This window comes from Sinohyriopsis cumingii, chromosome 18 (genome assembly GCF_028554795.1).
Source record: "Sinohyriopsis cumingii isolate HCF-2022 chromosome 18, ASM2855479v2, whole genome shotgun sequence".
NCBI lineage: Eukaryota > Metazoa > Mollusca > Bivalvia > Unionida > Unionidae > Sinohyriopsis > Sinohyriopsis cumingii.
Window position 1 is genome coordinate 37,776,381 of NC_142978.1, and position 21,971 is coordinate 37,798,351.

Below are 21,971 nucleotides of genomic sequence, written 5' to 3' on the forward strand. Positions count from 1 at the left end.
CAGAGTAAGTCATATACACATGGAGTAATTAAATTGTAATGAGGTTTATTGTCTCTGGTTTCATTTTTGTTTTGCAAATCGTACATAATGGGAATTTTTTTTTTTTAAAATGGCTAAATTTTAAGGAGAATTAAGTTTTTTTAAGTCCCCTTCCCCATTGCACAATTAAAGATATCATTATTGATGTTTTAAGTCCAAAATTAATTTCTGTTGTGTCTAACTGTTGGATATTTCCCAGTGGCTCTGATGGAATGAGACACTTCTGTATATCTGGACCAAGGAAAATGACATTAGCCTTTCCATGAAACCATGACCAAGCATACAATTTTTGCAGTGTGGATGAAATTGTAACTTTTTATTGGAGATATGAAAAACAACTTCAAATTTCTGTGCAATTGGAAGATTGGGGGGTGTCAGTTTTGACTTGTTTTAATCAGGGAGGGGGAGACGGTGCAGGAGTAATATATATTGTAACATGTGTGGGGATTTGCAGCACTGAGGAATTTAAGTTCTTATAGCAAAGACCTTTAATAATTTTATGCAGTAATTTTTCTTTTCAGTTTGTTGAGGCTAGAGTTATGTCATGACCTAGCTCCATACTACACACAATTAGACTGTGTCAGAATGCATGGAACAGTCAAGCACAGGGCCTGTGATTCATCTGTCAAGGTATGCTTGTAGTAACATGGTCTACTGCACACAGTTATACTGTTAGATTACATGGGACAGTCAAGCACAGGGCATGTGATTCATCTGTCAAGGTATGCTTGTAGTAACATGGTCTGCTACACACAATTATACTGTTAGATTACATGGGACAGTCAATCACAAGGCTTGTATTCATCTGTCAAGGTATGCTAATAGTAACATGGTCTACTACACACAATTATACTGTTAGATTACATGGGACAGTCAAGCACAGGGCATGTGATATATCTGACAAGGTATGCTTGTAGAAACATGGTCTACTACACACAGTTATACTGTTAGATTACATGGGACAGTCAAGCACAGGGCCTGTGATTCATCTGACAAGGTATGCTTGTAGAAACATGGTCTACTACACACAGTTATACTGTTAGATTACATGGGACAGTCAAGCACAGGGCCTGTGATTCATCTGACATGCTTGTAATAACATGGTCCACTACACACAGTTATACTGCTAGATTACATGGGACAGTCAAGCACAGGGCCTGTGATTCATCTGTCAAGGTATGCTTGTAGTAACATGGTCTACTACACACAGTTATACTGTTAGATTACATGGGACAGTCAAGCACAGGGCCTGTGATTCATCTGACAAGGTATGCTTGTAGAAACATGGTCTACTACACACAGTTATACTGTTAGATTACATGGGACAGTCAAGCACAGGGCCTGTGATTCATCTGACATGCTTGTAGTAACATGGTCCACTACACACAGTTATACTGCTAGATTACATGGGACAGTCAAGCACAGGGAATGTGATTCATCTGTCAAGGTATGCTTGTAGTAACATGGTCTACTACACACATTTATACTGTTAGATTACATGGGACAGTCATGCACAGGGCCTGTGATTCATCTGTCAAGGTATCATTTTTTAGAGTCCAGTATTCTTGTGTGTTGACTTTGGTATGCCAAGTAATAATGCTATGCAATATTAACATCCTTTAGAAGAGAACATACCCTTAATTTGATCTAAACTACCGTATGTACTCATTTATAAGCCAAACTACAAACAATAAAAACTCTTATTGGTTGTTGGATAGAGCACCAAAAGATCAGGGTCTATTGAGTTTGTTCTACTGATTACTCCTAACAAACTGCAGAGACCCAGATCTGCCAGAACATTGTGACAGCAAAACTGGGTCTGTGCAGTTTGCAGTTGGACTCAATAGAAAGTACAGATGGCAACTAAAGGTATCATATGATTGTAGTGTGCTTTTATTCCAGTAACTCTTTTAACTTGGGACATAATTTTCACAATGCAACCTAAATTGTATCATATTAGATGATAAAACATATAATTTTTGTTGGCTGCATAGATACTTAATATCAAGGAATTGTTTCACAAAATTTTTAATTTATAGCAGGGAACATAACTAATATCACTGCTATGATAACTAAAGGCAACATCTCAAAACAAAATATCTAACTTTGGTTTACGGTCTATATAAAACCCTTGTAGCTAATTTTTGTTTACATTTTACATAAACCTTTGTAATATTAATTTTAATCTGCAGTGGTAGAGGATAGGTTGTTGTTGTTGTTCTCGGGTTTAACGCCATTTTCAGCACAAAATAGGCTATACATGGCGGCCAGTATAACTGGTGGAGGAAGAACCCTGGAAAACCCAGGGAAGAACCACCGACCCACGAGAAGCTACTGGCAGGCTTTCCCACATACCCACGCTAGCCGAGCCTTGGACTCGAACCCACGCAGGCAGAGGTGAGATGGCAGTGATCCGGAACGGTGAGCGCTTTAGACCACTCGGCCACTCAGGGCCCCTAGAGGATAGGTAAATATAGGCTATGATGAGGTTTTGTTTCTGTTTAGTACTTTACAGCACAGCAACACAAGGCAATTGGAGTAGAGTACCTTGTCCATGGACACAATACTGTAACCTACCTGGTTTATTCCAATGGTAGGATTCAAACCTGCACCCTTTCAGTTGGGAGTTTGGCATGCTATCCACTGAGCCACCAGGCTGCCTTCTATGAGGTCTTAGGTTCAAACAGCAGCCAACCAAATGAAATTTAATACTGTATTTACCTTCACAGAGCACATCTAACTGGAAGCTTAGCAGATCGAGACCTACCATTTACTAAATATAACAGCAGTTCAGTGAATTTGTTCTTTTATGATTTCATGCAAACAGCAGCATTTCCAGAGGTTCCCACACAGATCTGGGTCTACTGTGTTTACAGTTATGTATGTTTTACACTTGGATAAATATGATACAAAAATGCTTACTTACAGATTGTCCGCATCAATAATTGCAATATGCACAACAGTACAGTGTTTGGAGAATTTTAGGGGCCAATATAGTCTTCATAATAATTCACAATTTACCAATTTGAAAATAAAGCAGAATTCCCAATTACCACTTTGAAAATAATGCAGAATTCACAATTATTATATGCTCATTTTTGTCTCCATTAACTTTACAATGTCTGAATCATGCAGTATTTTACGATATTGCACTCCTTCATATTGCACTTACATGCACGACACATGTGCCCAGTAGTGTATAGGGAACTACTTTGTAAACAAATCATGTACATTCATGTAGTAGATGCTTTATGCTTTGGTTGATTAAATTTGTTTCTGAATGAACTAAAGCAGATGTTTCATGGACAGCCACATACCAGCTGCTTTGCCACATTCCGCTTTAACTTTCTTGATACAATGTTTTGGATTTAGGCTAGCAATAGTCACCAGACAGGTTATACAATTGCTGAGTCCCTACAAATACCATGTGAGTGACAAGGCATGAACTGTCTTCTTTATCTGGTAATAAGAATGGCAAAAAATATACTTAGTTTTACATCCTGAATTTCCTCACTGTACTTTTTCATTTCTGCAAATCCTAATTACTTGAGCCATGTTATTGGTTCTCAAGCTTGATTACACATTTCAACATTTTACTGTAATTTTGACAATATTCCAAGTAAAATTCCATTGTGTCTTTGATAATTTCAATTGAAAGAGTTCATATGTTTCCCACATTATGATTTCAAACATTCAATGTCAGAACAGAAACACGCATGCAGCGGTCAATATGCTGAAATAGATGTACTTCATGTAGAACTGACACAGATAAATCCAGTCAGTATCATGAAATTTAGTAGAATCAACAAAAATACCAAAATCTATTCATTCCAGACTAAATGGAAAAGTTGTTGCAATGCACATTCATTCACAATATGAAACTAAATTTCAATTTTAAGTAGACCAAAATGCCTTTTTCTTTCAAAAGTGATGTCTAGGACGTGACTAAGTTCAAATTTATCTGGCAGAGTTACGTGTGCATTAATAATGTTGTTGTTGTACACTGATGACTCTGCACTTGTGTATTTAGTTTCGAATAATCATAAATTCAGTTTGTTTCTTGTAGTGTATTTTTGTTTATATAATTAAGCATTGGGTAGAATAAGAAAATGAGCATATAATAAAAAGGTCGCTGCATTTGTATGGGAAAATATGAACTCATTTTGTCAGATGGATATATTACACTCCCTAGGTCGTACAGTATATCCATCCCAAATACTTGGTCATATTTTCTCTACAAATGCAGTAACCTATAATTACCAATTTGAAAATAATGCAGAATCCCCAATTTACCAATTTGCTCCTAGAAATTGGTCTGTTGTTTTTCCAACAATAATAATGTTATTTATTTATAGAAGGTAACTCAGTTAGTGCAATCCAATTTTCCTTGAGGCCTTCTTCTTAAAATATAGAAAAATTATACCCAATGTTTACAACATAATATTGTATGTGTTTTATGATAATAATCAGATGTTACTAAACAAATACATTTTCTTTAAATAACTTTAGACTGTCACTCATTTTGATGTTTTGAGAAATATTGTTCCATATAAAAATATTGAATTTTGAAGGTTTCTAACTTTTCCTTGGGAAGTCGAAGATTCCCATCATGAACAGATCTATAGCCATATTCAGATTGATTATGAATAATTTCTGAAGATACATCAAAGAAGTTCCTTGAAGAGACTTGCACACTAAAATCCTTAGATCAGAAATGCTTATGGAATGGTCTGTCATCTGTCTGTACATTAGTAAAAGTGTGTTATCACTATCCCATATGGAATGGTCTGTAATCTGTCTATCCATTAGTAAAAGTGTTATCACTATCCCCTATGGAATGATTTGTCATCTTTATATCCACTACCACAACTTTGTTATTACTCTCCCCTATTGAGTGGTCCGTCATCTGTCTATTCATTAGCACAAGTTTGTTATCACTATCCTTTATGGAATGGTCTGTCATTTGTCTGTCCATTAGCACAAGTTTGTTATCACTATCCCTTATGGAATTGTCTGTCATCTGTCTATTCATTAGCACAAGTTTGTTATCACTATCCTTTATAGAATGGTCTGTCATTTGTCTGTCAATTAGCAAAAGTGTTATCACTATCCCTTATGGAATGGTCTGTCATCTGTCTATCTGCTAGCATGACTTTGTTATTACTCTGCCCTATATATGGAGTGGTCCATCATTTATCTATTCATTAGCACAAGTTTGTTATCACTATCCTTTATGGAACGGTCTGTCATTTGTCTATCCATTAACAAAAGTGTTATTACTATCCCCTATGGAGTGGTCTATCATCTGTCTATCCATTAGCACAAGTTTGTTATCACTATCCTCATTGGAATGGTTTGTCATCATTATATCTATTAGCACAAGTTTATCATCACTATACCTTATGGAATGGTCTGTCATCTGTCTATCCATTGGCACAAGTTTGTTATCCCTATCCATTATGGAATGGTCTGTCATCTGTCTGTCCATTAGCAAAAGTGTTATCACTATCCCTTATGGAATGGTTTGTCATCTGTCTATCCATTGGCACAAGTTTGTTATCACTGTCCATTATGGAATGGTCTGTCATCCGTCTATCCATTACAAGTTTGTTATCACTATCCATTATGGAATGGTTTGTCATCCATCTATCCATTACAAGTTTGTTATCACTATCCTTTATTGAATGGTCTGTCATCTGTCTATCCGTTGGCACAAGTTTGTTGTTACTATCCATCCCAAACTATTTGCAGATTGATGGCGCTGAGACTTTACTTGCATATTCATCCCATTGTGATGCTGGTCCTAAATGAAAAGTGCTGCTCAGAAAACTAGTATGGTTTAGACAATGGCCATCTTGAAAGTCATGTTTCCTCACTGAAGGGAATGCCATGTCAACATGAGCTTTCACTAAGATTTATTATGATACCTGGTTGGTCCTAAATGGAAATGCTGCCAATCTGATAGCCAATATGGCTGCCATGACTGTTATCTTGAACGTCTTGTCATATACTGCTACTTGTCCTGAATGGAAATTCATGTAGACGTAGGGATTTTTATGAAGTCTTTTTGGTTCTAATGTTGCCTGTGTGATGTCTAATATGGCACGATGGTCATTATTAAAATATTGTAGTCACTACTATTCCTAAATGGAGGGTTATATGAAAATGGGGTTTTCACTAAAAGACTTCTTATGACATCTATTTGGTCCTAAATGAAAATGGATCAAATCTGAAGTCCAATATGGAAAAGCAACCATTTTGAAAATCCTGCTATCACTAATCCTTCTAAATGAATAATCATAGCAAAACAGGTTTTTCATTTAAAGACAGCAACCATTATGATCTTGTTATTCTGCTTCTCCTGCATGGATGGATGGTATCAGCATAATTTCTACTAAATATTTCATATAACGTCTAGGTGGTCCTAAATGAAAAGGGTGCTTCAGATATTCAATATGGCCAAGACATATTGACATTTTATTACCACTACTTCTGAATGAATGGTCAGCATGGAATTTTCAAATGAAATATTCTTATGAAGTCTAGTTGGTCATAGTTTAAATGGGGCCATTCAAACCACTAATATGGCTGACACAATGGGTGGCTGATGATATTGACATCATGCTTACACAGTAAGACTAGGAAATTGTGCAAATCTAAAATCCAGTAGGACTACCATGGCAGCAGTCTTGAAAATCTTGATAGTGTTACTCCTCCAAAATATACAGTCCTATCAACATGGAGTATCAAAGTACTTTTTGTATTATCTTGATGATCTTCAATTAAAATAGTGCTTTTCTGATGTTCAGTGTGGTTGCCTTGGTGGCTGTCTTGAAGATTTTGTTGCATATCTGATGTCCAGTGTGACTACTATAGCAGCAGTCTTAAAAATCTTGATATTGTTACTCTTCCAAAATGGACACTCCTATCAATATGGGGTGTTTTAATAGAGTATTTTTTGTATCGTACTGATGATCCTTGGTTAAAATGGTGCTTATCCGATATCCAGTGTGGCCATCATCGTGGCTATCTTGAAGATGTTGTTGCTGATCAGATGTCCAGTGCAGCTACCATCATGGCAGCAATCTTGAAAATTTTATTACTGGTCTAATGTCCATTGTGGCCATCATGGTGGCTATCTTGAAGATCTTGTTATTGATAAAATGTCTAGCATGGCTATTATGGTAGCTATCTTGAAGATCTTGTTACTGACCTGATGTCTAGCATGGCTATTATGGACATTATGGTGGCTATCTTGAAGATCTTGTTACTGATCTGATGTCAAGTATAGCTATTATGGACATCATGGTGGCTATCTTGAAGATCGTGTTACTGATCTGATGTCAAGTATAGCTATTATGGACATCATGGTGGCTATCTTGAAGATTGTGTTACTGATCTGATGTCAAGTATAGCTATTATGGACATCATGGTGGCTTTCTTGAAGATTGTGTTACTGATCTGATGTCAAGTATAGCTATTATGGACATCATGGTGGCTATCTTGAAGATCGTGTTACTGATCTGATGTCAAGTATAGCTATTATGGACATCATGGTGGCTATCTTGAAGATTGTGTTACTGATCTGATGTCAAGTATAGCTATTATGGACATCATGGTGGCTATCTTGAAGATTGTGTTACTGATCTGATGTCAAGTATAGCTATTATGGACATCATGGTGGCTATCTTGAAGATCATGTTACTGATCTGATGTCAAGTATAGCTATTATGGACATCATGGTGGCTATCTTGAAGATTGTGTTACTGATCTGATGTCAAGTATAGCTATTATGGACATCATGGTGGCTATCTTGAAGATTGTGTTACTGATCTGATGTCAAGTATAGCTATTATGGACATCATGGTGGCTATCTTGAAGATCGTGTTACTGATCTGATTTCAAGTATAGCTATTATGGACGTCATGGTGGCTATCTTGAAGATTGTGTTACTGATCTGATGTCAAGTATAGCTATTATGGACATCATGGTGGCTATCTTGAAGATCGTGTTACTGATCTGATGTCAAGTATAGCTATTATGGACATCATGGTGGCTATCTTGAAGATCGTGTTACTGATCTGATGTCAAGTATAGCTATTATGGACATCATGGTGGCTATCTTGAAGATCGTGTTACTGATCTGATGTCAAGTATAGCTATTATGGACATCATGGTGGCTATCTTGAAGATTGTGTTACTGATCTGATGTCAAGTATAGCTATTATGGACATCATGGTGGCTATCTTGAAGATCGTGTTACTGATCTGATGTCAAGTATAGCTATTATGGACATCATGGTGGCTATCTTGAAGATCGTGTTACTGATCTGATGTCTAGCATGGCTATTATGGACATTATGGTGGCTATCTTGAAGATTGTGTTACTGATCTGATGTCTAGCATGGGTATTATTGGTGGCTATCTTGAAGATCGTGTTACTGATCTGATGTCTAGCATGGCTATTATGGACATCATGGTGGCTATCTTGAAGATTGTGTTACTGATCTGATGTCAAGTATAGCTATTATGGACATCATGGTGGCTATCTTGAAGATCATGTTACTGATCTGATGTCTAGCATGGCTATTATGGACATTATGGTGGCTATCTTGAAGATTGTGTTACTGATCTGATGTCTAGCATGGGTATTATTGGTGGCTATCTTGAAGATCTTGTTACTGATCTGATGTCTAGTGTGGCTATTATGGACATCATGGTGGCTATCTTGAAGATCTTGTTACTGATCTGATGTCTAGCATGGCTATTATGGACATCATGGTGGCTATCTTGAAGATCGTGTTACTGATCTGATGTCAAGCATGGCTGTTATGGACATCATGGTGGCTATCTTGAAGATTGTGTTACTGATCTGATGTCAGGTATAGCTATTATGGACATCATGGTGGCTATCTTGAAGATCATGTTACTGATCTGATGTCAAGTATAGCTATTATGGACATTATGGTGGCTATCTTGAAGATTGTGTTACTGATCTGATGTCAAGTATAGCTATTATGGACATCATGGTGGCTATCTTGAAGATCGTGTTACTGATCTGATGTCAAGTATAGCTATTATGGACATCATGGTGGCTATCTTGAAGATCGTGTTACTGATCTGATGTCAAGTATAGCTATTATGGACATCATGGTGGCTATCTTGAAGATCTTGTTACTGATCTGATGTCAAGTATAGCTATTATGGACATCATGGTGGCTATCTTGAAGATCGTGTTACTGATCTGATGTCAAGTATAGCTATTATGGACATCATGGTGGCTATCTTGAAGATCTTGTTACTGATCTGATGTCAAGTATAGCTATTATGGACATCATGGTGGCTATCTTGAAGATCGTGTTACTGATCTGATGTCAAGTATAGCTATTATGGACATCATGGTGGCTATCTTGAAGATCGTGTTACTGACCTGATGTCAAGTATAGCTATTATGGACATCATGGTGGCTATCTTGAAGATCGTGTTACTGATCTGATGTCTAGCATGGCTATTATGGACATTATGGTGGCTATCTTGAAGATTGTGTTACTGATCTGATGTCTAGCATGGGTATTATTGGTGGCTATCTTGAAGATCGTGTTACTGATCTGATGTCTAGCATGGCTATTATGGACATCATGGTGGCTATCTTGAAGATTGTGTTACTGATCTGATGTCAAGTATAGCTATTATGGACATCATGGTGGCTATCTTGAAGATCGTGTTACTGATCTGATGTCTAGCATGGCTATTATGGACATTATGGTGGCTATCTTGAAGATTGTGTTACTGATCTGATGTCTAGCATGGGTATTATTGGTGGCTATCTTGAAGATCGTGTTACTGATCTGATGTCTAGCATGGCTATTATGGACATCATGGTGGCTATCTTGAAGATCTTGTTACTGATCTGATGTCAAGTATAGCTATTATGGACATCATGGTGGCTATCTTGAAGATTGTGTTACTGATCTGATGTCAAGTATAGCTATTATGGACATCATGGTGGCTATCTTGAAGATCGTGTTACTGATCTGATGTCTAACATGGCTATTATGGACATTATGGTGGCTATCTTAAAGATTGTGTTACTGATCTGATGTCTAGCATGGGTATTATTGGTGGCTATCTTGAAGATCTTGTTACTGACCTGATGTCTAGCATGGCTATTATGGACATCATGGTGGCTATCTTGAAGATCTTGTTACTGATCTGATGTCAAGTATAGCTATTATGGACATCATGGTGGCTATCTTGAAGATCGTGTTACTGATCTGATGTCAAGCATGGCTGTTATGGACATTATGGTGGCTATCTTGAAGATTGTGTTACTGATCTGATGTCTAGTGTGGCTATTATGGACATCATGGTGGCTATCTTGAAGATCTTGTTACTGATCTGATGTCTAGCATGGGTATTATTGGTGGCTATCTTGAAGATCTTGTTACTGGTCTAATGTCCATTGTGGCCATAATGGTGGCTATCTTGAAGATCTTGTTACTGATCTAATGTCCGTTGTGGCCACCATGGTGGCTATCTTGAAGATCTTGTTACTGATCTGATGTCTAGTATGGCTATTATGGACATCATGGTGGCTATCTTGAAGATCGTTTTACTGAGCTGATGTCAAGTATAGCTATTATGGACATCATGGTGGCTATCTTGAAGATTGTGTTACTGATCTGATGTCTAGCATGGGTATTATTGGTGGCTATCTTGAAGATCTTGTTACTGACCTGATGTCTAGCATGGCTATTATGGACATCATGGTGGCTATCTTGAAGATTGTGTTACTGATCTGATGTCTAGCATGGGTATTATTGGTGGCTATCTTGAAGATCTTGTTACTGACCTGATGTCTAGCATGGCTATTATGGACATCATGGTGGCTATCTTGAAGATCTTGTTACTGATCTGATGTCAAGTATAGCTATTATGGACATCATGGTGGCTATCTTGAAGATCGTGTTACTGATCTGATGTCAAGCATGGCTGTTATGGACATTATGGTGGCTATCTTGAAGATTGTGTTACTGATCTGATGTCTAGTATGGCTATTATGGACATCATGGTGGCTATCTTGAAGATCTTGTTACTGATCTGATGTCTAGCATGGGTATTATTGGTGGCTATCTTGAAGATCTTGTTACTGGTCTAATGTCCATTGTGGCCATAATGGTGGCTATCTTGAAGATCGTGTTACTGATCTGATGTCAAGCATGGCTGTTATGGACATTATGGTGGCTATCTTGAAGACTGTGTTACTGATCTGATGTCTAGTGTGGCTATTATGGACATCATGGTGGCTATCTTGAAGATCTTGTTACTGATCTGATGTCTAGCATGGGTATTATTGGTGGCTATCTTGAAGATCTTGTTACTGGTCTAATGTCCATTGTGGCCATAATGGTGGCTATCTTGAAGATCTTGTTACTGATCTAATGTCAAGCATGGCTGTTATGGACATTATGGTGGCTATCTTGAAGATTGTGTTACTGATCTGATGTCTAGTGTGGCTATTATGGACATCATGGTGGCTATCTTGAAGATCTTGTTACTGATCTGATGTCTAGCATGGGTATTATTGGTGGCTATCTTGAAGATCTTGTTACTGATCTAATGTCCATTGTGGCCATAATGGTGGCTATCTTGAAGATCTTGTTACTGATCTAATGTCCGTTGTGGCCACCATGGTGGCTATCTTGAAGATTGTGTTACTGATCTGATTTCAAGTATAGCTATTATGGACATCATGGTGGCTATCTTGAAGATCGTGTTACTGATCTGATGTCAGGTATAGCTATTATGGACATCATGGTGGCTATCTTGAAGATCGTTTTACTGAGCTGATGTCCAGCATGGCTATTATGGACATCATGGTGGCTATCTTGAAGATTGTGTTACTGATCTGATGACAAGTATAGCTATTATGGACATCATGGTGGCTATCTTGAAGATTGTGTTACTGATCTGATGTCAAGTATAGCTATTATGGACATCATGGTGGCTATCTTGAAGATTGTGTTACTGATCTGATGTCAAGTATAGCTATTATGGACATCATGGTGGCTATCTTGAAGATCGTGTTACTGATCTGATGTCTAGCATGGCTATTATGGACATCATGGTGGCTATCTTGAAGATTGTGTTACTGATCTAATGTCCATTGTGGACATCATGGTGGCAATCTTGAAGATTGTGTTACTGAGCTGATGTCTAGCATGGCTATTATGGTGACTATCTTTTTGTTGTTGAACTTAACCTTGAATTTCCAGGAATGTTATTTAATTTCATTTCCTACAGAGTTAAACCAGCTTTTGTCAGTGCATATATTTGATGTCTTGCAGAGGGAGATAATCCAGGGAATCCATAGTGACTTGGATCTGTCAAAATTCTTTAGCACAGAAGAAACACACAGGTTTGTTTTCAGTCATGACATTATGATTTGTATAATTATTTTTTTGGTAAAATTAGCTTTTTATAAATCTAAGTCATATGATGAAAAGTTTTACCTTCTTATTTCCATACCATGTGTATAGAAATGGCATATTGTGCTATTCACCATGCCATATATATAGAAATGGCATATAGTGTTATTCACCATGCCATATATATAGAAATGGTATATAGTGTTATTTCCCCTGCAGTATATATGGATTGTTTAATAATAATAATAATAATAATAATAATAATAATAATAATACTTTATTTATACAGGGTAACTCATTAGTCAAGGACTATTCTCCCTTAAGGCCCTCTTAAGATAACGATGTGCATTATATGAAAGATCATCTGCAAACAAATCTGTATTTGTGGATTCATCATTTAATGGTAGATCATTGAGAAGAATGAGCCTTGAGGGACCCCTGAATGAATAGTGCATGTTTGAAAGCAAATATTGCCAATGCTTACTTGTTGAGACCTTTGGTTTAGGTGTGATCTAAACCAGTTGAAAGGAGGATTGTCAAATCTGTAACAGTTCAACTGTTGCAGCAGAATTTCATGATCAGCAAGATCAAAGGCTTTCTTGAAGTCAAGGAAAACAATCCCAGTCATATGTCCATTATCCATTTCCTTCAGCCAAAGATCAATTAATTTGGTAAGTTCTGTTTGGCACGAGTGGTACTTTCTAAATCCTGATTGTGCTTTATGAAATAGAGAGTATGTTTAAAACAGTTTACAGACCTGAATGGCTACTTGCTTTTCATTGTAATTTTGACAATACAGGTAGAATTGGGTCCTCCTTTTCTCCTTTCTTAAAGATAGGTGTAACCTTTTCAGATTTCAATCTTTCTGGAAAATTACCACTCATTATACTTAAGTTTGTGATATGCGTTAATGACTTTGTAATTGCTGGTGCAGCAGTTTTAAGAATACGTGTAGGAATACCATCCAATCCAGATAATTTAATAATACTCACCTTCAATGAGCATATCAAAAACATCAGCTTCACTAACATAGAAAATAATTATGATGATCTTCAGGAATTTTAGCTCTTATAAATGATGGAAGATCATTAGGTTAAATCATGATGTTGGTCTGGTTCTCAATACTGTTACTGTAGATGCTTGTAAAGAAATTGTTGAACATTTCCACAATGTCTTGTACAGATGTTGCTACATCATCATTTTGCATAAGTCTATGGGGAAAACAACTGATATTGGGTGGGTTCAGGTCTTGCTTCCACAATGTCTTGGTACTCTTACTTTCATCAAAAGCCTGTTTATAGTAGTTCTCTTTTTCCTTATCTATTAGGTACATGTACTTAGCTTTATTCCTCCACTTTCTATAGTTTTTTGTCTTTTTCTTGTTGAAATTATCTCTTAATTCTTGTATGTTGTGTTATTCCCTCTGCCATATATATGGATAGGATATACTGTGTTATTCCTTGCCATATATATGGATAGGATATACTGTGTTATTCCTTGCCATATATATGGATAGGATATACTGTGTTATTCCTTGCCATATAAATGGATAGGATATACTGTGTTTTTCCTTGCCATATATATGGAAATTGCATATAGTATTATTTCCCCCACGATATATATGGAAAGTGTATATTGTGTTATTCCCCCTGCCATATTTAAATGCGGGCGCAAAAATACATGCTTCATTGGCACAGTTACCATCTTAAATAGATGCATATTAAATGACGAATACACCTGCAATGCAAACAAAGAAGGCATATTCAGAGGACCATGCATTGGTACATATATGTGTATACTATTTATATATTCATGTTAATGTATAGCATGAACAAAGTATCAACACTGTATTCTTACCCGTGAATCTCGTCACATGTAATGAATCCACAATTTATATTTAAAACATTCAATAATTTTCTCAGATCATATAGATCTGGATTCAGTGGAAACAAATAGCATAATCATGTAATGAATGATGAAGCACATAATGGAGAACCAAACAAATGCCCATTTGTTATTGTGGTTGCAACATCAGATAATTGTATTGCATGATTGAGACTGATGTTTTTTATTTGCTTAGTACATTTTCATAACAATTGGTGCTTCAAAGGTAATCTGTTTTCTTTGACATTTCAGTAAACTATTTTATCTGGGTTACATTTTTTAAAAAATGAATTGGTCACCATATGGCCAACTGTAGTTACTGTTCCTCCCTGGCTATTGATTAGACAAGTAAGATCTTGTTTTTTGGGGGTTTTTTACATTATGGTAGCGAGTCATGCTGCCTAACATGCATGCATCAGAAATTTTTAAAAAGAGTCAATGGACAATAGAGACGCAGGTGTTCTGGTTAGAAAATGTGGTGTTCTGAAGGATTTAATTCTGAGTGAAAAGGAGAGGAATTTTACGTACCATCCATATACAAATGTCAGTCTATGTAAATATATCAAATACTAGCAAGCATCCAAAAATTTGATGAAAGAGACATTACGAGATAATGCCATTGTTGTGTATGTCTTTATTTTTTGTAATTTTTATTTGTAACTGTAAACTGTAGTGATTATCTATAGCTGGATTTGGTGTATGTTCTATTTTAAGATATTAAAGAATATAAAGTTGCATAGGATCTATAAATAGATACTTGCATATGTGTTAACAGTTTAATAATTATGTTTACAAGTTTGTGGCTTTTTCCCATTGGAGAGGTTGGTCAGGTGGTATCTTAGAAGAGTTAACTCCCATGGGATATATTAAATCATGGGAGTAAATTTACAATGTTGGAGGGGCCCCGAGTGGCCGAGTGGTCTAAAGTGCTCACTGTTCCGGATCACTGCCATCTCACCTCTGTCTGTGTGGGCTAGAGTCCAAGGATTGGCTAGCGTGGGAACATGGGAAAGCCTGTCATTAGCTTCTTGTGGATCGGTGGTTCTTCCCTGGGTTTTCCAGAGTTCTTCCTCCACCAGTTATACTGGCTGCCATGTATTGCCTATCTTGTGCTGAAAATGGCGTTAAACACTAGAACAACAACAACAGTGTTGGAAATTTGCAAATATGACATGTAGGTAGTAGTATCAAAGTGTTTTTGGCTGGAATATAAACATAAGTAGCTGAACAACTTGGGTTATTTTTATTTCTTGTGTTCTTGTTGTAAGTTTTAAAGTATGTAGAGTACAATAAAAATGACGTTAATTTGGCCAATCATGGGGATGACTTTTGTCAGTTTTCTGCAACATGTTTTAATGACTTTAATAATTTAAACACTTCAGTGAATTTGTCAGATTCATTTAGAAAAGTGTTTGTAGTGAAACTTACAAGCAATGTGTATATCAATATTGCTACGTCCAGTAAAAACATGTATATCAATATTACTAAAATCAAAACATCAGTATTGTTGCAATCACAAACATGTATATCAATATTGCTACAATGCAAAACATGTATATCAATATTGCTACAATGCAAAACATGTATATCAATATTGCTACAATGCAAAACATGTATATCAATATTGCTACAATGCAAAACATGTATATCAATATTGCTACAATCCAAAACATGTATATCAATATTGCTATGATCCAAATCATGTATATAGGTATAATGTGTAGTATATGAGTTTACAAGGAAAGAAGGTTGGGAAAAATAGGCTGAAAAGGAAATTTGTCAAGATAAATATTAGAGAATGGAGGAAATGAAAACAGTATGAAGTCTATCATTTTCTTTTCTAATCCATTGATTTGAATTATTTCAAAATAAATTCTCTGTAAGACAGTCCCGTAAGAGATTATTTAGTATTTCATTATTATTATTTATTATTCTAGTTATTGCTTAGAAATACTTGAAACAATAATATAAAATAATTTGTGCTGAAAACAATGTTAGACTAGAATCCTTAGCTGTTTATCTTGAAGTAGAATGATTATCCAATCTAACTGGTATGTTAGATTAATTTGTTTGCCTTTTAATTCATTAACTGCTGATTTTTCTGTACTTAGCATGATAATATACAATAGATATTCTTACAGCCATTTATTTCAAGCCCTGATAACTGGTATTTCAAGCCCTGATAACTGTTATTTCAAACCCTGATAACTGGTATGTATGTACTGTTCACCCAAAAAACCTTTAGATACTCATACAGCCTTAAAATACTTTTATTGATATTCCTTGTAAACTACTTGTAGGATTGATGTGAAACTTTATACACACAGTCATCTCACTGTCTTCTATGAGTTTGGTTGTAAATAAACTTCTCAAGACCTCATAAAGTAGCCACCTTGAAAAAATCTATCATTACTTCTCCTAAAAACGAAATTATCATTCAGCATGGGGTTTTCACCAGAAGACTTCCTATGATTTCTTGGTCATAAGTCGACATAGTGTTACTCAGACATCCAATATGGCAGACACAGATGCCATCTTGAAAATCTTGTTATCGCTGTACTCCTCTCGTAAAGGATAGTCATGTCAATATGGAGTTTCACTAAAAGACTTCTTATGTTGTCTAGATGGTCTTAAATGAAAAGGGCTTAAATCTGATGTCGACTATAGCTACTAAGGCAGCCATCTTGAAACTCTTATCGCTACTACTCTGAATAGAAAGTTATATTATCATTGGAGTTTTCACCAGAAGACTTCTTATAAAGAAAATGGTGCTGATCTTAAATATTTTGTCATTGCTGCTTCTTCTAGATGGATGGTCATATTTACTTGTGGTTTTTACCAAGTTTGTTTGTGCTGTCTAGTTTAACATAAATGAAAATGGTCCTGAGCTGACAGTGAATATGGCCATGATTGCTGCCACCTTGAAAATACTGGTTGCTCTGTTCCTTCTCAACTTTGGCCATCTTGAAAATATTGTTTTTGCTACCCCTCATAGACAGATGAAAATATCATTTTAACCAAAAGACCTGTTGTAATATCTAGTTGGATGTAAATGAAAATGATTTAACTATGGCATGTAATATGGCCACCATGGCTGTCATGTTGAACATCTTGCTACTCCTGTTATTGCTGCTTCTCTTGAACACAAAATATCATGTCAGCATGGGCTTCCACTAGAAGACTCCTTGTGATATCTGGTTGAATCCAACTGAAAATGGTACCAGTCTGATATCCAATATGGCGCCATTCTGATATCCAATATGGCCACCATCACTTTCATATTGAATTAGGTTATAGCTATTCTTCAATGGAAAGTCATGTTGTCATGAGGTTTTCACCAGAAGTTTTCTTATAATGTTCAGTTGTTTCTAAATGAAAATGGTGTCAATAGGATGTTTAATATAGCCAACATAGCAGCTATCTTAAAAATCTTTTCCCTATTCCTCCTTGATGGATGGTCATATCAGCATGGGGTTTTCTTTATAGCCTTCTTAGGATGTCTGGTTTGTCTTAAATGAAAATGGTGCTGATCTGATAACCAATATGGCTCCCACAACAGCCATCTTAATAAAGTATAGAGTACACCGGGGAAGTCAGAAAGGTCAGTATTTTTTTTATTGTAATGACCCAAAGCACAAGCATGTCATTCACTTTTCCTGACAAGTCAATATAATCTCATAGCAAAATTCCAAATAGTACTTTGATATGGGCCAATTTACAAAACTCTCTCCTGCTACCTTAAGAGAAGCAAGTCATCTTTATAACTGTTGTTGTATTTTTCTAGACTCCAGTGTATGGAGCTAAATCTGCAGCCTTTTTGGACACAGGTAAAAAAATAATGTTAACGTTAAGAAATTAATATCTTGCTTCACTGCTTACTTAATATACATTTTATTTTAACTTGAATAATTGGTCAATATTGAGATCCTTAGTGAGAAAATTGTTGAAATTATATAAACATTCGATCATGTCCTTCAGTTATTGTGCTGGTGCATGTATGATGGGAGATCTGGATTTACACAATTGGATTTAGCTCACAGCAACAACCTTGATCTGCGAGTGCAGTTATGGCTGATCTGGGTCAATTTGATATGCTCTTTTTATTATTTCAAGCAAACAGCAGAGAATTTGATCTCATGCAGAGTGATATGAGATCTGTGTCTTTGCTATTGGAATTTATTATGATTTCAAGCAAACAGCAGAGAACTTGATCTCATGCAGAGTGATGTGAGATCTAGGTATTTGCTATTGGAATTTTTCTTGTGATTTCAAGCAAACAGCAGAGAACTTGATCTGATGCAGAGTGATGTGAGATCTGGGTCTTTGCTATTGGAATTTCTTATGATTTCAAAGCAAACAGCAAATACTTGTATATTCTGTGCTGTGTGTGGTGGGAGATCTTGTTCTCTGCTATGCATTATTTTTTATAAACTATGCATGTGTAAATGCAGTATGCTTTTACAGTGAATGACATCATGACATTATTCATGGGTAAATACAGTACATTGTATTTGTACAGTGCATGACATCATGACATTATTCATGGGTAAATACAGTACATTGTATTTGTACAGTGCATGACATCATGACATTATTCATGGGTAAATACAGTACATTGTATTTGTACAGTGCATGACATCATGACATTATTCATGGGTAAATACAGTACATTGTATTTGTACAGTGCATGACATCATGACATTATTCATGGGTAAATACAGTACATTGTATTTGTACAGTGCATGACATCATGACATTATTGATGGGCAAATACAGTACATTGTATTTTTACACTGCATGACATCATGACATTATTCATGGGTAATTACAGTACATTATATTTGTACAGTGCATGACATCATCACATTATTCATGGGTAAATACAGTACATTGTATTTGTACAGTGCATGACATCATGACATTATTCATGGGTAAATACATTGTATTTTTACAGTGCATGACATCATCACATTATTCATGGGTAAATACAGTACATTGTATTTTTACACTGCATGACATCATGACATTATTAATGGGTAAATACAGTACATTGTATTTGTACAGTGCATGACATCATGACATTATTAATGGGTAAATACAGTACATTGTATTTGTACAGTGCATGACATCATGACATTATTAATGGGTAAATACAGTACATTGTATTTTTACAGTGCATGACATCATCACATTATTCATGGGTAAATACAGTACATTGTATTTGTACAGTGCATGACATCATGACATTATTAATGGGTAAATACAGTACATTGTACTTTTACACTGCATGACATCATCACATTATTCATGGGTAAATACAGTACATTGTATTTTTACAGTGCATGACATCATGACATTATTCATGGGTAAATATATTGTGCTTTTATAATGAATGAAATGACCATAAAGATATAAGAGATCAGCCATTATGGTTAGGTAAATAAATTTCATTTTCAGTTAAAAGTATGCATTGTAGCAGATGATGAAATGTGGAAATTCCAGTACCAATCTTCCATTTCTGTATATCATTATGGATTATGTTTCTGCAAGGCATTATGGGTAAATGGTACAGTGTTACATTTTAGCATTTGAATCAATGAAAATTTATTCAGATGATAACCTAATACCAGTCATACTGGAATTTCTGTGGTGTATGCCATCATCTGCTACAAAATCACACTTCTGATTGAAAATCAATTTTGTTTGCCTGCTGAAAATAACTAAGCTCTCATATAGAGAAGGTTTGTAACTATCTTTAATTTGGCAAAGAAAACTCTAAATGTTTACCAACTTGACTTGGTTGAAATAGACTTTAGACAAGTGTATCATTAAACTTATGAATAGCATATCTTGTCAGTGATAGACCTATAATAGCTTGGAACAAACACGCTTTGTAATTTTGAATCCACACCAAATCTTGTCAGTGCTAATGGGTACCTTTACATGGTTGATGTTTTTTCTTCAGGCTCTCCAGTTTCTCTAAACTCAAAATATTTGAACTCCAGCACCTCAAAGGCCACTAACTCCACTACCTGGGCTCCATGCTATCATACCTTTATGGATGTAGGAGGTGGGGTTTATGGTAATCCTTATATTCATGTTAATCCACCCTGACACTAAATCTTATTAGCACAGTTTTTGATTGATTGCCATGAAGTTACAGAAACATTATGATCATGACATGAAGATAAAGAAGCTGGCAAATCACTCTTCTTCCATTGTTTTACTACCTGCCATTTTACCCATCCATCCATCTGTCTGTTAGCAAATTCTTATGTGCACAATAGTTTTCCACCATCAGTCAGTTATCAAACTTTGCAAATAGCTTGTACTAGAGGTAAGAAATAGCCTTATCAATTTTGGGGTCAAATGGTCATTGGTCAATTTTCTAAAAATTCCATCCATTTAAGACATTGATTATGAAAAGAAGAAATGCTAAGAGCCTGCCTTATGTCACTGGGAATGTTGTTCCATACCAGTGGACCAGCACAGATCATTGTTCCCATGCTATTTTTAGAGTTATCACCTTTTTTGTCCTGTACTTGAATGCAGTACCAGACAGGATCATTTTACATGTTTTTAGTTGATGGCTGTGAAACTTTGTACATATCATGATTAACCTCAAATAATCTGCAAAATCATGGTACTTTCACAATTTTCACAATTTATGCCCCCATTTTTTAATATAGCCTTATCTCCATATTATGTTTTTGTTATAGATTCATCTCCAAAGTGGTGTAGAGTACAAATTAACAAATTGCACACAATTCCTTTATTTAGTATTTGTTAACATGGTAAGTACAGTTCAAACCAGAGCTAATGATTGCTATTCACTTCTTGATGTTCTTTTTTTTAGTTTGATTCTTAGCATTCCATGAAGGTTACCATTCATGTCTTCTTCTGGATTCGTATTATTCCCTTGGATTCATGCCAGTTTATGGATTCTTATTATTCCCATGAAAATTATAATTATCACAAAAGTTAGCAATTATGCCCTCTCCTGGATTCTTATTATCATAAAAGTCAGCAATTATGCCCTCTCCTGGATTCTTATTATCATAAAAGTCAGTATTCATGCCTTCTTCTGGATTCTAATTATCATAAAAGTCAGTATTCATGCCCTCTTCTGGATTCTAATTATCATAAAAGTCAGCAATTATGCCCTCTTCTGGATTCTTATTATCATAAAAGTCAGTATTCATGCCCTCTTCTGGATTCTAATTATCATAAAAGTCAGTATTCATGCCCTCTTCTGGATTCTTCTTATCATAAAAGTCAGCATTTATGCCTTCTTCTGGATTCTTCTTATCATAAAAGTCAGCATTCATGCCCTCTTCTGGATTCTTCTTATCATAAAAGTCAGCATTTATGCCTTCTTCTGGATTCTTATTATCATAAAAGTCAGTATTCTTGCCCTCTTCTGGATTCTAATTATCATAAAAGTCAGTATTCATGCCCTCTGCTGGATTCTTCTTATCATAAAAGTCCGCATTTATGACTTCTTCTGGATTCTTCTTATCATAAAAGTCAGCATTTATGCCCTCTTCTGGATTCTTCTTATCATAAAAGTCAGCATTTATGCCTTCTTCTGGATTCTTATTATCATAAAAGTAAGTATTCA

The 21,971-nt window shown here is 35.7% G+C and overlaps 1 protein-coding gene across 1 annotated transcript in view; it reads left to right on the forward strand.

The window, feature by feature from the left end:
- Positions 1-21,971, forward strand: part of LOC149776420 (F-box/LRR-repeat protein 4-like) — a 50,247-nt gene that overhangs the window by 16,598 nt on the left and 11,678 nt on the right. Inside the window, exons 5-7 of the mRNA XM_089941302.1 lie at positions 561-669; positions 12,386-12,456; positions 18,135-18,177. Coding sequence (XP_089797428.1) covers positions 561-669; positions 12,386-12,456; positions 18,135-18,177 — 223 coding nt within the window. The remainder of the gene's footprint in view (positions 1-560; positions 670-12,385; positions 12,457-18,134; positions 18,178-21,971) is intronic.